The sequence below is a fragment of the Calypte anna genome, chromosome 4A (genome assembly GCF_003957555.1).
Source record: "Calypte anna isolate BGI_N300 chromosome 4A, bCalAnn1_v1.p, whole genome shotgun sequence".
Taxonomy (NCBI): domain Eukaryota; kingdom Metazoa; phylum Chordata; class Aves; order Apodiformes; family Trochilidae; genus Calypte; species Calypte anna.
In genome coordinates, this window is record NC_044248.1 from 29287819 (window position 1) to 29302290 (window position 14472).

Genomic DNA, 14472 nt, shown 5'->3' on the forward strand with positions numbered 1-14472 from the left:
TGACATGTATGTCAAAAGATTTATAGTTTTTTAAGAATTAGATGTTTTCTAGGCTCTGATTGACATAAAGCTATTCTTTACTAATCAGAGACTTGCAAGTTGGTTTTTTTGTTGTTTTTTTGGGGTGTTGGTTTTCTTTTGTTGTTTCTTTTAAATGAGTAAGTAACATTGCAGACTAGATCTGGGAGACACGCTAAAAGTTGGAAGTTTTCTCAGTCAATATTTTGGTCTCCATGTTCTCAGAATTGCCTTCTGTATAATGGGAAACGATTTTTTTGAAGCACAGAAAAATATTACTGAGAATAAAATATAACTATAGAAGTACTGGGTACTTGTTCATACATTCAAGTCTCTCACTTCCGATGGGAGAGATGATCATGTGTGATATTTCATGGGAAGAGCCATTCATCTATTAAAAGTGGGACAACCTTGAAAATGTCAGTTCCTTAGGAGTGAATTTAATGTCACGATTTAGTGAAAACATCAGGTCTTTTCTTATTCTTTATGTTTGCCAATAAGAAATATCTATTAGTGACATTTTTTGTCCTTGTATTATTCAATGAGGCAAGAAAAAGTGAGAGTTGGTAATCTCTAAAATCAAAGTTTTAGGTGTACATTGTGGTAGTCTCCATAAGTATCATTCCAGGGCTTTGCCATAGTACTGTCTCCACCAGCACCATTCCACTCCAGTTGTGAAGCACTTCACTATGAAGTTTAAAGTCAGATAAGTTTTAACTATGAATTAGATTTTTTCACCTCTGTAAACATAGATGTAGACTTGAGGTTTTTAATCCTTTTTGTTTCTTTTACAAAAGTGAAGTATTCAAAGCAGTAAGTGAGGACATCATGAATGACAGACTCTTGAGTCCTCCGATCTACTGGGGCTTGTTGCAAACTAAGCAATCTCTGTTAGAGAATCTTTACTTGGGATTCCCCTTCAGTCTTCCGTTACTGCCATTCTGGTTTACGTAGCAGCTACTGTTTCTAGTGAGACCATTATGTAAAAAATATTCTCCCAAGTGAAACCATGAAAATCCTAAGTGACAGATTTTTTAAATGTACAGCTAAACTTGCAGCAATAGACTAAAATTTCTTACTGAAGATGGTTAAACAGAAGCAGTAACAACTTCCCATGTCTGTTGTCTTAAAGTTTGTAGTAATGCTGAAGAGACAATCACACAGTTTTTTTGAGGACAGAAATAGAGAAGATGCTTCATTAAAGATTTATTGATGCTTTATTTCTGTGGATTTTATTTGTTTTATCAATATTTGGCTTTTCACAATCTTAGCTATAGATATCTGCAATAAGCAAGGAGTTTTTTTGGCATTAAAAAATCTGAAGTCCAGGTCTACTAGAAAGGATTATATAGTATTGAAAAAATGGATTTTAAGAATTACTAGTGCTTTTGCAAATTTTTCTTTTTTTTGCTTTGCTGATTGAAATTATAGTCCCTTTACATGATGAAATTACAAATACATATTTGGAAGTTTAAAAGCCTATATATGAACAAGATACAAAGGTCTTTAAACTGCATAAACCACCACTCACTATATTTTACATATGTGGTGGTGGAATATTGAGCTTAATGTCTGTGTTTTTAAATTGTTAGCTGTCATTTTAAAAAATACTTTATCTCTGTTAAATCCTGTTGTCTTTAAGGCTGTGGTCTAGATACCTGGTTCATGTGTAAAATGAGTGTCTTAGTTAACTGTTCTATACTTCGGTCTATTTTGGAAGGCATTCATATGTTAGTATGATTAAAAAATTTCTAAATTGCTCAGGTAGACAGATCTGTGTAATTCAAATAGTATTAATAGCAGTGGCTATATGGAAATACATGTCCAAGAATTCCAGGAGGTTAGCCCTTACTGTGAAAATGTATAGTGATATTTACTCCAGAATCTTTAAGTTATTTTAAAAGGGGAAAGGAAAAATATGATGACTTCCATTGCAATCCACCTTAAAGCAACATTTTTGACCAAAGAGTACTTGTTCTTACTGAAGTCACTTTCACTTGTATAAGAAAAAAATGAGAGAAAAATGTATTTAAGTAAACATTTAATTAAATATAAAATATGCAAGATACTTTGATACAGTTTTATTTTTAGAGTACAGATGGTAGCAGAGCTTGGAGGGTGTAGTTATTGAATACATTACATACACACAACATTGGGTTAATTTTTTAAAGTGCAAAGGATTGTTTCCTTTGCTCAATTGAAATACCTTGGAGGAACAGTGGAATATTTGAATGTAATGGAAAATATATAAAGTGACATTTCCATGGAGGATGAACACCCTCAAGGTATGAATGGTTTATAGATACATTTATAATGATTTATAAGATTTCCTGTAGACCATTCCACTGAATTATTTTAGGCTTTTATATAGTATTAGGTAATACTAGTTCTCTGTTTATAGCAGAAGTGTTGTAGATACCAGTTTTTAGCAGAAATAGAATTTTGAAACAATTTCACTTGTATTTAAGTTGCCATCACCTCTTCATGCTTTATGTTTCATCTGCATGTTTTCGTAATAATTTGGGTAACAAAGAATATGCAAATATGTGCTAACACATCTCTAATTTGTGAAGGCAGTTCATTATTGTAATCTGAAACCATTCGGGCTCGTATCCAATATAATAATTTGATTCATGTATTTGCAAGCCCTGGGAAGTTTAATGAACATCCATTAGCTTAAGACTGTGAAAACAGTCATGTAGATTTAACTTTGCTACTTTAGATATGCATTAATGAGCTAGTTATCATAGCAAAACTATTGATGTTCTAAAACTAGAAGTACATATCCATCACTTTTAAAATAAATTACAGTACTTTGCAATACAAATGTAGTACATACCACTTCAAATACTGTTTAGTCTTAATAGTGAACAAGCATGAAATACTTTTCACAGCTTTTCGGTTCCGTTCTTTTTGCAATTTATAGTGTCCTCTGACAAAGAGGCTTTATCAAAGCTAACATTTTGATCTGGTGAACAGTTTCCATCTTCAGCTATTTGGTATATTTAGGAATCCTGTTCATCAGGAAAATACATGAGATGTTAAACAGATGTTAAGCACATTTCCACTGCTTTTATTTTTTTTGCCAGTACTTGCCTGAAAAGATCTTTTCTAGATGTCTGAGGAAAGCTATAATAGTGCTTTTTCTCCCTAATCTATTGGTTCTTTTTTATGTCTCAAAAATTTCTCTGCTGTGGTAACACCATGAAAGTGCCTTGTCCTATATGATGCACTGTCTCTGCTCCTAACTCAGATTCACTGGATAGTACACATCTGTTTTTTCTAATAGTGTATCTAAAACTGTTTCAGTATGTATTTTTGTAGACTCATTAGATGGATTTTAAATTATTAGAGTGATTTTAAGAAAGGCTATATAAAGCATTTTAGTGAGGCTAAAATCAGTCAGTAATGTAAGATTTTATCTTCAATAGCAGTTTAACTTTTCATTCCCGCTTCCCTGCCACCCTTGCATTATGTCCTTAAATTAGATCCATGGAGTTGCCAGATCTTGAATTGACATAAAATAAATAATTCAGGTAACCATTCAGATCTGCAGCTTGTTATGTCAGAAAAGTGCAAATACGGCAGTGGTGGCCAGATGTTTGGTTCCAGATGCTCTCAAGCTGGCAGCATGCTGAGCAAAGGTATGTGGAACTATTTCTTTGTAGTTCAGAAACCTCGTAAATATTAGTCCTGGAAATCAAACTTTATTCCCCATCACCTCTGCAATATATTTTATTGTTCACTACAGCATTTTTTCACTTGGGGCTGGTTAATGAAATCAAGCTAGTGTGCTTCTTCCACATTCTCAATATCAGATGTTATGTCCCATCACAGACTACGGTAGCTTCAAGCTAATCATACCTGGAAATGGCTTTTCCTTAAATCTTTTTGAGGGGTAGTAGAAAAGATCTAAGAAGCAGGCTTTAGAGGATGATATGCAGAAAATTATTCAAACATTTTTTCGAATCCTACTTCTGTGTGCTGTGCTGGGATGTCCCAGAAAACTGAGTTATGGGTGTTACCGCTCTCTGAGGACTGTGTGCTTGAAGTCTGGAATCACATTACTGTTTTGTCGTGAGAGAAAAAGAAACCCAGCAAAGCATGTAAAGATGAAAAAAGGCTTTACATAGATTTTTCTCAAACTTGAATAGAAGAGTGGTGGTTCTTAAAGGACATGTTAAAATGTTAAAAGTTGCCTTTTTGACGCATTTTTATTTAACCACCTCATATTTAAGCCCTTCTTTCTTTTTAAAGTTGTTTTCTTAACTTAGATGTTTCTGTAATCCCTTTTATCTCTGGTTGACAAATACATAACTACTCTTTTCTGCATTTGTCCCATGACAAATAAGTTGTAGCATGACATTGGCTTGTAAAAATCCTGTTAGTGGGATTTTTATTGTTCTTGCATTTTGATGGACAAGATTGTGAAAGAATCTTAAGATTTCAGGATTGTGCCTGAAGTTCTTATGTAATTAACAGAAATTGTGCTATTTTTATAATCTGTGAAATTTTATGAAAAACTTGACCTCTTGTGTTAGAATCTTCATGGACCTTTAATGTATTAGATTTGAGAATCAGTGAGATGCAATAAAGGGCAGATCTAGAAGTTATAGCTGTCATTTTATTTTTTTCCCTGAGACTCTACTTTAAGTGCTTTAAAAAGAACAGAAAATAAAGCAACTATATACTTCCAGAACATTTATTCTGCTTTTATATGCTATGTAATATGCAACTAAATGCATTCATGCTTTGTTTCTTATTTATCTAGGTTTCATTTAAAATGAGACTCTATCCCTGTAGGTCATTTCCAAGTCAACAGGTTTCAAACAAACATTTATTTCACTCATAAAAATGTATTCTTGGATAAAAACGCATGAATTTCCACATGGATTGAAATATATGCTGTGAGATGGATAAATACATTCTTAAAAATGTCTAAGCAGGACTTAGCATAAACTGCAAAATACCTCTGTATGTCAGATAAAAGATGAATATTGGTACTGTAAAAAGTATTTGTGGTAGTAACAAGCCCAGGCTGTTAGTAAAATGCTCACACTTTGCTGTATTTATCTAATAAAAAATAAAAAAAAAGTCTAAGATGTTTAAAATTGTTGAGTCAAGGTGCCTTTTGGAGGAAAAGCTCAGGCTGGCTGTGGAACACTCTTGTCTGAAGTACTGCATACTCTGCTGCTTTGAAGTCACCTTGATTGACTTTGCATCACCAGCATTTCTTCTGAGCTTGTGGTTACAGTGTTGGTGGTTAAGGAAATATCAACTGATGTCATCTGCCTGGACTTGAGTCATTTGATGCCCCTGTATGACATCCTTGTTTCTAAATTGAAAAGACATAGGGTTAAGATGAATGGACAACTCATGATAAAGAATTGGCTGATTATTTGAACTCAGAGAGTAGCAGTAAACAGATGATGTCCAAGTTGAGACTTGTGACTAATGGCATTTCTCAGGGGTCAGTACTGGGGCCATAGCTGTTGAACATCTCTGTCAGCACCATGGATGGTGGAATTGAGCACACCCTCATGTTTGCTGACAGCACCAAGCTGTGTGGTGTGGTAGACATGCTGGAGGGAAGGGAGGCAATGCAGGGGGGCCTGGCAAGGCTTGATAGGTGGGCCTATGCCATCTTCCTGAAGCTCTGTAAGGCCAAGTGCACAGGCCTGCACCTGAGCTGGAGCAATTCCAAGGACAAACATGGGCTGGGTGGAGAATGAATTGAGAGCCGTCCTGAGGACTTAGGGGTGTTGGTTGATAAGAAGCTCAACATGAGCCCACAAAGTGCATTTGCAGCCCAGAAAGCCAACCGTATGCTGGGCTGCATCAAAAACCATGTTGCCAACAGGTCAAGGGAGGTGATTCTCCTCCATTGTTCTGTCCTTGTGAGACTCCACTGTCCAGTTCTGGAGTCGTCAAAACAAGGACATGAAGTTGTTGGAGCAAGCTCAGAGGACAGCTACAAAAATGATCAGAGGTCTGAAGAACCTCTCCCATGAAGACAGATTGAGAACATAGGGCTTGTTCAACCTGGGGAAGAGAAGGTTCTAGGAAGACTATATAGTGGCCTTCTAGTATCTGAAGTGTGCCTACAAGAAAGCTGGGGAGGGACATTTTACAAGGGCCTGTAGTGATAGGATAAGTAACAGTTTCAAACTAGAAGAGGTTAAATATAGATTAGACATTGGGAAGAAATGGCTTAAACTGGAAGAGGAGAGACTATAGGAATTCTTTACTGTGATGGTGGTGAGACCCTGCAACAGGTTGCCCAGGGAAGTTGTGGATGCCCCCTCCCTAGAAGGGGATTTCAAGGCCAGGCTGGATGGGGCTTTGAGCAGCCTGGTCTAGTGGGAGGTGTCCTTGCCCATGGCCGGGGACTTGGATCTAGGTGATCTTTAAGGTCCCTTCCAACCCAAAGCATTCCATGATTCACTAAATCAGCAATGTACAGTTCTGTTTAATAAAAACAAGTGGGACACAGATGCTTAGTAGCTGCTCTACACATTCAGTCATGCAGGTATATGCACCCACATAGACACATTTTTGTGATACAAATTAACTGTTCATCCTGGTATATGCCCACTTGAAAAACTTGCTCACCCATCGTATCATACAGTTGAAATTCCTGAAAGTAAAATTTCTCAATTGGAGACTACAATATGAAAGAAGCTGCTAAGGGACATGTCCAGTGCAATCTCCCTACTCCAGGATACAATTTTCTGCTCTTCTGTGAATTAGAATGGGACTGTGGTGTGTGGATTAGTACATATATAGAAGGCTTATACTCCTGCACGGGTGACTAAAAAATGTGTGGCTCAATGAGCATGATTGTTTTAAAGTGAGAGGAGAAATAATGAAATGAAGTCTTCTGAAACTGTGAAAAAGAGATCAAGCTTCAGTGGGTTTGTTCCAGGATTCATATGGTATGTCATCCTAACTTGATGTCCTATTATATTCTCAAAAAAAATTATGTTCTGGCTGATGTCAGTTTCCAGGAGTGCTAGCTGTAAAGTAACTTACAGAAGATATGGTGAGAAACTAAGCTGAATTGCTCTTCTAAATTTGAAATAAAAATAAATAGATCCATTAGTAATAATCAAATAATTTTTTTTAATATAATTGCTTCCTCAACGTGTGAGAATAACAAATCCATATTAATCTATAAAAGACACAAGGTGATCCTTGTTCTTCTCCATAATTTTTCAGGAAAGAGCAAACTCTTTCATTTACAATGTAAATTCTTAGAGAATTAGTAGATGTTGTATACTTTTTAAATACTTGTTGGAAAAATTATATTTTTTACTTGCTCAAATTTAATTAATGTGTTATCAGTTAGCCACATTTATGGATAAGTCTTTCCTTTTTGTCATCACTTACATGTTAAAAGCAGTTTTCTAATTTGATTTCCTACTTGGATCTGTCATATTTCCATTGTTTTTTTGGTTTTTTTTGAAACCTTAAAATATTTTTAATTTGCAATCGTGTGGGTTTTTTTGAAGAAGGTGTGTTGTGTGTGTTTAATGAAATATTCAACTGTACCCCCTGATATTCTTTCTTAGGGGTAAATGCTTTCTACTCCGGCAATAAACTAAATGTCCCCCCTGGTTTGACACCCATCTCTATGTTGTTGTAAAGGCAGTGTGATAGTACCCATCTCGTGGCTGTAGAGTTGGGTTCTGCCTGTAACATTGCCAAAAAGAGAAGTTATGGTTTGCTAAACTTTGATAGAACTTTTCAAAACACAACTTCAGAGAACCAAGAATGTGGGAGAAGAAATGACTATTGCAATAGGAATGGAAAGCTGCATGATCTCCATTCACCCCTCTTCCTAAAGCATGTTTTCTACTTGATAGTGAACTCATCATTCTTATGTGATTTCAGATTTGTCTTACTCATTAAATTTAATTGCATTATCCCTTTCAGTTTTGCAGAACAGTTGTCTGAATATGTGCAAGTATCATATTCCAGTATTGCTACCTTAGTTCTTCCATTAGGGAACAATCTGGGAAAAGATACTAAGACCAGTACCTTAAGTTATAGTCTGTTCATACTTACTAGGGGCTGACATTTCAATCTGCCAGACTTTAAGCAGAGAAAGTATTTGACAGGGATTCCAAAATGTAAGCTATATTTGCAAAGAGTACTGGGGAGGTATATAGGAAGAGTTTACAGGTCAATGAGTGGCTAAGAGACTGGTGCCAAAGACAGGGTTTTGGTTTTTTTTTGATCACGGAATGCTATTTGAGACACCTGGCCTGGTGATGGCAGGTGGGATGCACCTGTCGCAGAGGGGGAAGGGGCTTTTGGGGCAGGACTTAGCAGGGCTCATTGAGAGAGCTTTAAACTAGATGTGAAGGAGGAAGGGGAGAAAACTGGGTCTGTTAGGGACAAACACAAGAAGAACGAACCAGGACCCGAAGGCAGGTGGTCTAGGGAGGATGTAGTCCCACCAGTGTGCTCTGTTTGTTTCCTGAAATGTCTGTATGCTAATGGACACAGCATGGGGAATAAGCAAGAAGAGTTAGAGGTCAGTGTACGGGCTAAGGGTTATGATCTGGTAGCGATAACAGAGACATGGTGGGATAGGTCACATGACTGGAATGTGGCCATGGATGGTTATGTACTTTTTCGGAAAGATAGGGCGGGAAAGCGAGGTGGTGGAGTTGCTCTTTATGTGAGAGAGCAACTAGAATGTGTTGAGTTTTGTGCAGGGGCTGATGAGGGGCAAGTTGAAAGTTTGTGGGTAAGAATTAAGGGGCAGGCTGGTGTGGGTGATACAGTTGTGGGGGTCTACTACAGACCTCCTGATCAAGGTGAGGAGGTTGATGAGGCCTTCTACAGGCAGCTGAAAGCAGCCTCACAACTTCAGTCCCTAGTCCTTATGGGAGATTTTAACTACCCCAATATCTGCTGGTTGACTCACACAGCCAGCCTTTCACAGTCTAGGAGGTTCCTCCAGTGCATTGATGATAACTTCTTAATGCAAATGGTGAACAAGCCGACTAGAAGAGGAGCGCTGCTGGATCTTGTACTAACCAACAAGGAGGGCCTTGTTGAAGCAGTGGTGGTCAATGGCAACCTTGGCTGCAGTGATCATGAGATGGTAGAGTTCAGGATCCTGTGTGGAAGGAACAGAATACCCAGTAGGACCAGAACCCTGGACTTCCACAGGGCAAACTTTGCCCTCCTCAATCAACTGTTAAGAGAAATCCCATGGGACAGGGCGTTAAGAGATAAAGGGGCTCAAGATAGCTGGTCAATATTCAAGGACCGCTATTTGCAAGCACAGGATCAGAGCGTCCCTATGGTTAGGAAATCTAGTAAGGGAGCTAGGAGACCAGCATGGTTAAAAAAGGAACTGCTGGGAAAACTTAAGTGGAAAAGGAAAATCTACAGATCATGGAAGGGCGGGCTGGTCACTTGGGAGGAATATAGGACTGTTGTCAGAGGATGTAGGGAGGCAATAAGGAAAGCTAAGGCCTCCTTGGAACTTAACTTTGCAAGTCAGGTTAAGGATAATAGAAAGGGCTTTTTCAAATACATAGCTAGCAAAACTAACACTAGAGGCAATATTGGCCCACTAAGGAATGAGCTGGGAGCCCTGGTGACAGAGGATATAAAGAAGGCAGAGGTGCTGAATGCCTTCTTTGCCTCTGTCTTTACTCCTGCAGGGTTTCCGCATGAGCCTCAGATTCATTTAGCCCCAGAAGTAAAGATAGATGAGGAGTCTGACATGGTAGATGAGGATTGGGTTAGGGATCAGCTGAGTAATCTGGACATCCATAAGTCGATGGGTCCAGATGGAATGCATCCAAGGGTGCTGAGGGAGCTGGCGGAGGTCATTGCTAGGCCACTCTCCATCATCTTCAGTAAGTCATGGGTAACAGGAGAGGTGCCTGAGGACTGGAGAATAGCAAATGTCACTCCAGTCTACAAGAAGGGCAAGAAGGAAGACCCGGGTAACTATAGACCGGTCAGCCTCACCTCCATCCCTGGAAAGGTGATGGAACAACTTGTTCTTGTCACTATCTCCAAGCATATCAAGGACATGGGGGTCATCAAGAGCAGTCAGCATGGTTTTATCAAGGGTAAATCATGTTTGACTAACCTCATAGCCTTCTATGAGGAAATTACTAGGTGGATAGATGATGGAAGAGCGGTAGATGTGGTTTTTCTTGATTTCAGTAAAGCATTTGACACCGTCTCTCACAGCATCCTTGTAGATAAGTTGATCAAGTATGGGTTTGGTGATCAGGTAGTGAGGTGGATCAGGAACTGGTTGAAAGGAAGGAGTCAGAGAGTTGTAGTCAATGGGGCAGAATCTGGTTGGAGGTGTGTGACTAGTGGAGTCCCTCAGGGGTCGGTACTGGGACCGGTGTTGTTCAATATCTTCATCAACGACTTGGATGAGGGTATAGAATGTACCCTCAGCAAGTTTGCTGATGACACTAAGCTGGGAGGAGTGGCTGACACACCAGAGGGCTGTGTTGCCATTCAGAGAGACTTAGACAGGCTGGAGAGTTGGGCAGAGAGAAACATGATGAAATTCAACAAGGGGAAGTGTAGAGTTTTGCATTTGGGGAAGAACAACATGATGTCCCAGTATAGGTTGGGGGCTGACCTGCTGGAGAGCAGTGTAGGTGAAAGAGACCTGGGGGTCCTGGTAGACAAGAGGATGACCATGAGCCAGCAATGTGCCCTTGTGGCCAAGAAGGCCAATGGCATCCTGGGGTGCATTAGAAAGGGTGTGGTTAGTAGGTCAAGAGAGGTTCTCCTCCCCCTCTATTCTGCATTGGTGAGGCCGCACCTGGAGTATTGTGTCCAGTTCTGGGCCCCTCAGTTCAAGAAGGACAGGGAAGTGCTTGAAAGAGTCCAGCGCAGAGCTACTAAGATGATTAAGGGAGTGGAACATCTCCCTTATGAGGAAAGGCTGAGGGAGCTGGGTCTCTTTAGTTTGAAGAAAAGGAGACTGAGGGGTGACCTCATCAATGTTTTCAAATATGTAAGGGGTGAGTGTCAGGGAGATGGAGTTAGGCTCTTCTCAGTGGTGACCAGTGATAGGACAAGGGGTAATGGGTGTAAATTGGAGCATAGGAGGTTCAAGTTGAATATTCGAAAAAATTTTTTTACTGTAAGGGTGACAGAGCCCTGGAACAGGCTGCCCAGGGGGGTCGTGGAGTCTCCTTCACTGGAGACATTCAAAACCCGCCTGGACACGTTCCTATGCGAGGTACTCTAGGTGGCCCTGCTCTGGCAGGGGGGGTTGGACTAGATGATCTTTCGAGGTCCCTTCCAACCCCAAGGATTCTATGATTCTATGATTCTATGAAATATGCTCTAATAAATTTTGACTCAAACCTGAGTTCAGCCATTTTTTGATGTATTTGCTTCCCACTGGTTTAGTTGTATTCAGACTCATTCTATGTGACTAAGTGTGGTTTTATGACTGGTTTGCTGTAGAAATTAAAATACCTGGAAAAGGAATGCATCTTATTCTGTAATTAACAAAATATTTATTTTCTATCCTTAATGAATGATTATTAATGACGCCATTCTTCTGCTTTGTTAGTAATGTAATGTATATATTTGTACATCTGAATATATTACTGAGAAGAAAATAAAACTGGAAAAGTCATTGCTTAGACTATATTTAATCATACTTAGCACCAGAGTCATATGTCAAAACTGTTAATTAATATTAGCTTGGTTTTTGTTTCCTGGGTAAATAGTCAGCCTTATTTCTGACAGTTCAGACAGATGTGTGGTTAAAAGTTTACTTCTGATGATGAAGAACAAGAGAAGCATAACATTTAGAGAATGTGTACAAATACATATTTTACAAGCAAATGTGAAAAATGGCGAACAAGCATTTCTGAAATATAACGAGAGACTGAACACTAATATGATAAAGTGAAGATGAACGCAGGAAAACTTTGGAATTTAGAATTTTCAGTAAGGTCTCTTTAAGCTAGGCTTTGGTCTTTAATCTACTAGACTGAGTTGCTTGGTTTTTGGTTGGTTTTTGTTTTTAGTATTAAACTTAAAAAAAGAAAGAAAAAAATAACCATAGGGCTAACAAAAATGTTTTGGAATATCACTTTCTGCCTGAAAGACTCCATGGAGGTGAGGGAAAAGAGCATTTGATTGTTCCTCTTGAGAGCAGAAACTGACAGGAACTTGTCATGTAGGTATGTTAGCAGGAAATATGCTATACATATTTAATAGTAAGTAACAATCAGGATTATTTGGATTGTTTAGTATTGTTGCCAGAGGTATTTGCAGTTGAAAGTGTAGTTCAAACATGACTATGGACTGGCCACTAAAGGACCAGCTACAAAAAACCTCATACAACGCAGAAATAATAGACCTAGAATAATGCAGGTAAAATATATATGAGAAGAACAGAGTCCTACAGATCACTTACCTGCATATTTTAATAGACTGTTTATTTTACTAAAGTCTCATCTGAGTTATATTATCTCAGTAAATTCAATATCATTGTTTACCACTTAATGTTGAGTTGGAAGAACCCAGCTGTGTCTTTGTAAGCAGAAAAGAGAAACTACTTTCAGGGTAGAAATGTCCCTGGGGATTGCAGGGAGAAAGAGGTAATTGTTTAAAGAATGTAGTGATGAACACTTTCTTAGCTACACAACAGCAGCATTTACTGAATGAATACTTTCCCTGTTCACTAGGTTAATTTGCTTGTGGACTAGCACATCACCATTTCTTGAGTTACTACTGTGCAGTGTAGCTTAGATGTCATTATTTCACAGTAGAAATTACAAGAAATGGATCGATTGCAAATATGGGTTTTTTAATATTATTCTGGCTTGCAGCTTTTAGAAAGATCTTATATGTGGGATATGTGACAGCCAAAGTCTGAAAGAACAAATGTTCCAACCCCCTGATCAAATGTCATTTTCCTTGCTGACTTCTTTTTCATTAGTTTTTGGCTTATGGTTTTCTTGTGATTACAGAAATGCATGGACTTCTAATCTGTAAAAATCAAGAACCTAAATGTTTAGAAGTGACGTGACTAAAATGGAGAACTATAGGCAACAGAGTTCTATTCATAATTGTTTTCTTGGGGAATTTGGTACTCTGAATGACATAATAGGTATGCAAACATCCTAAAAGCCTAAGCAAATTCTAATAAAAGAGTTTTCAGCTACAGTAAAAACCAGCAGCCTTTTGTTGCCTTTGTTACAGATGTTGACCAGTGCAGAGCTGGATAGGGTAATTACTATTTTTCATAAATAAAAAAACCCACTGCTGTTGTGTGAGGGTATACAGTAATATGCATGCTTTGTGAAGACCTCTTTTCCTTGTTAAGGAATTTGTTACCACTTTGTTTTGCATTACCATTGAGAGTGCTCCATTTTATTCTGATGAAAATCAGTGTCTTTCAGTCCAGCATACTGTACAAGCCGTAAGCCAGCCCCCTCCACATACATTGTGGGTTTTATGTGTGGTGTGTTTCTTTTCTTAATTGTTTTTAGACAATTGTTAATAATTTTCTAAAATTATTTTTAGCTTTAGATCCGGCTAAAGATCCATGTTTAAAGATGAAATGTAGTCGCCATAAGGTCTGTGTTGCACAGGATCAACAAACTGCTGTTTGCATTAGTCACCGAAGGCTTACACACAGGTAAATACTTAAGAAGTTAATTCTAAAGACTTTTTTAACAGTGTTTATGACTGACTGTAAACCAAAAATAACCTATAATTAGTTTAGTTATTTAACAAGATAAAAGCAGAGGGGTTGACTTTATAAGTAATTATGTATGCATAATTTGATTAGAATGTTTATTATTAGATTTTTTTGATAGGCTGGTAAACTAGAGGGTGTACATATTCAAGTATTGTAAGATCAAATGAATAGAACAGTTATCACAGAATTGTCACAGTTCGAAAAGATCACCATGTGCAACTGTCAGCATCCCCTCCAAATAAAGCATATGCATATACATCAATATTGCCCATTAATGCATGTCCTTAATTTCTCTAGCAGTAAAGAAATCTTTCCACAAATCTAGTCTAAATCTCCTCAGGTACAACTTCAGGCCATTTCCTCTAATCCTATCATTGTTCACTTGGGAGAAGATGCAAGCGCCCAAAAGAATGATAATGTCCTCTTCTGTCCATTACTTTGTCATCTTCACTTCTTGTATGAAGCTAGAGAACTCAAAACTGGCTCTCAAAAGTGTGGATAATAGCCTGTTTCCTTCTTTTTTGTCTTGTTTTAGGCATCCAGTTTTCTTTGCATTGTGGTTAGACATAAGGAATAAAAGTTATTCTGAAATCCAAAAGTAGATGGGTTTTTACCTTTTTTTGGAAGAACAATTCCAGATGACCTATTTATATCAGTCTTAGAGTAGTAAAATATTAGTGTGCTTTTGTGGCTTTATCTGGGGTAGAAAGTGAATAGGTAGGACCTGA

The 14472-nt window shown here is 38.1% G+C and overlaps 1 protein-coding gene across 1 annotated transcript in view; it reads left to right on the top strand.

Moving 5' to 3' along the window:
* The window catches only part of SPOCK3 (SPARC (osteonectin), cwcv and kazal like domains proteoglycan 3), a 146904-nt gene that overhangs the window by 44257 nt on the left and 88175 nt on the right, over positions 1-14472 (top strand). The window contains exon 4 of the mRNA XM_030449738.1: positions 13567-13681. Coding sequence (XP_030305598.1) covers positions 13567-13681 — 115 coding nt within the window. The remainder of the gene's footprint in view (positions 1-13566; positions 13682-14472) is intronic.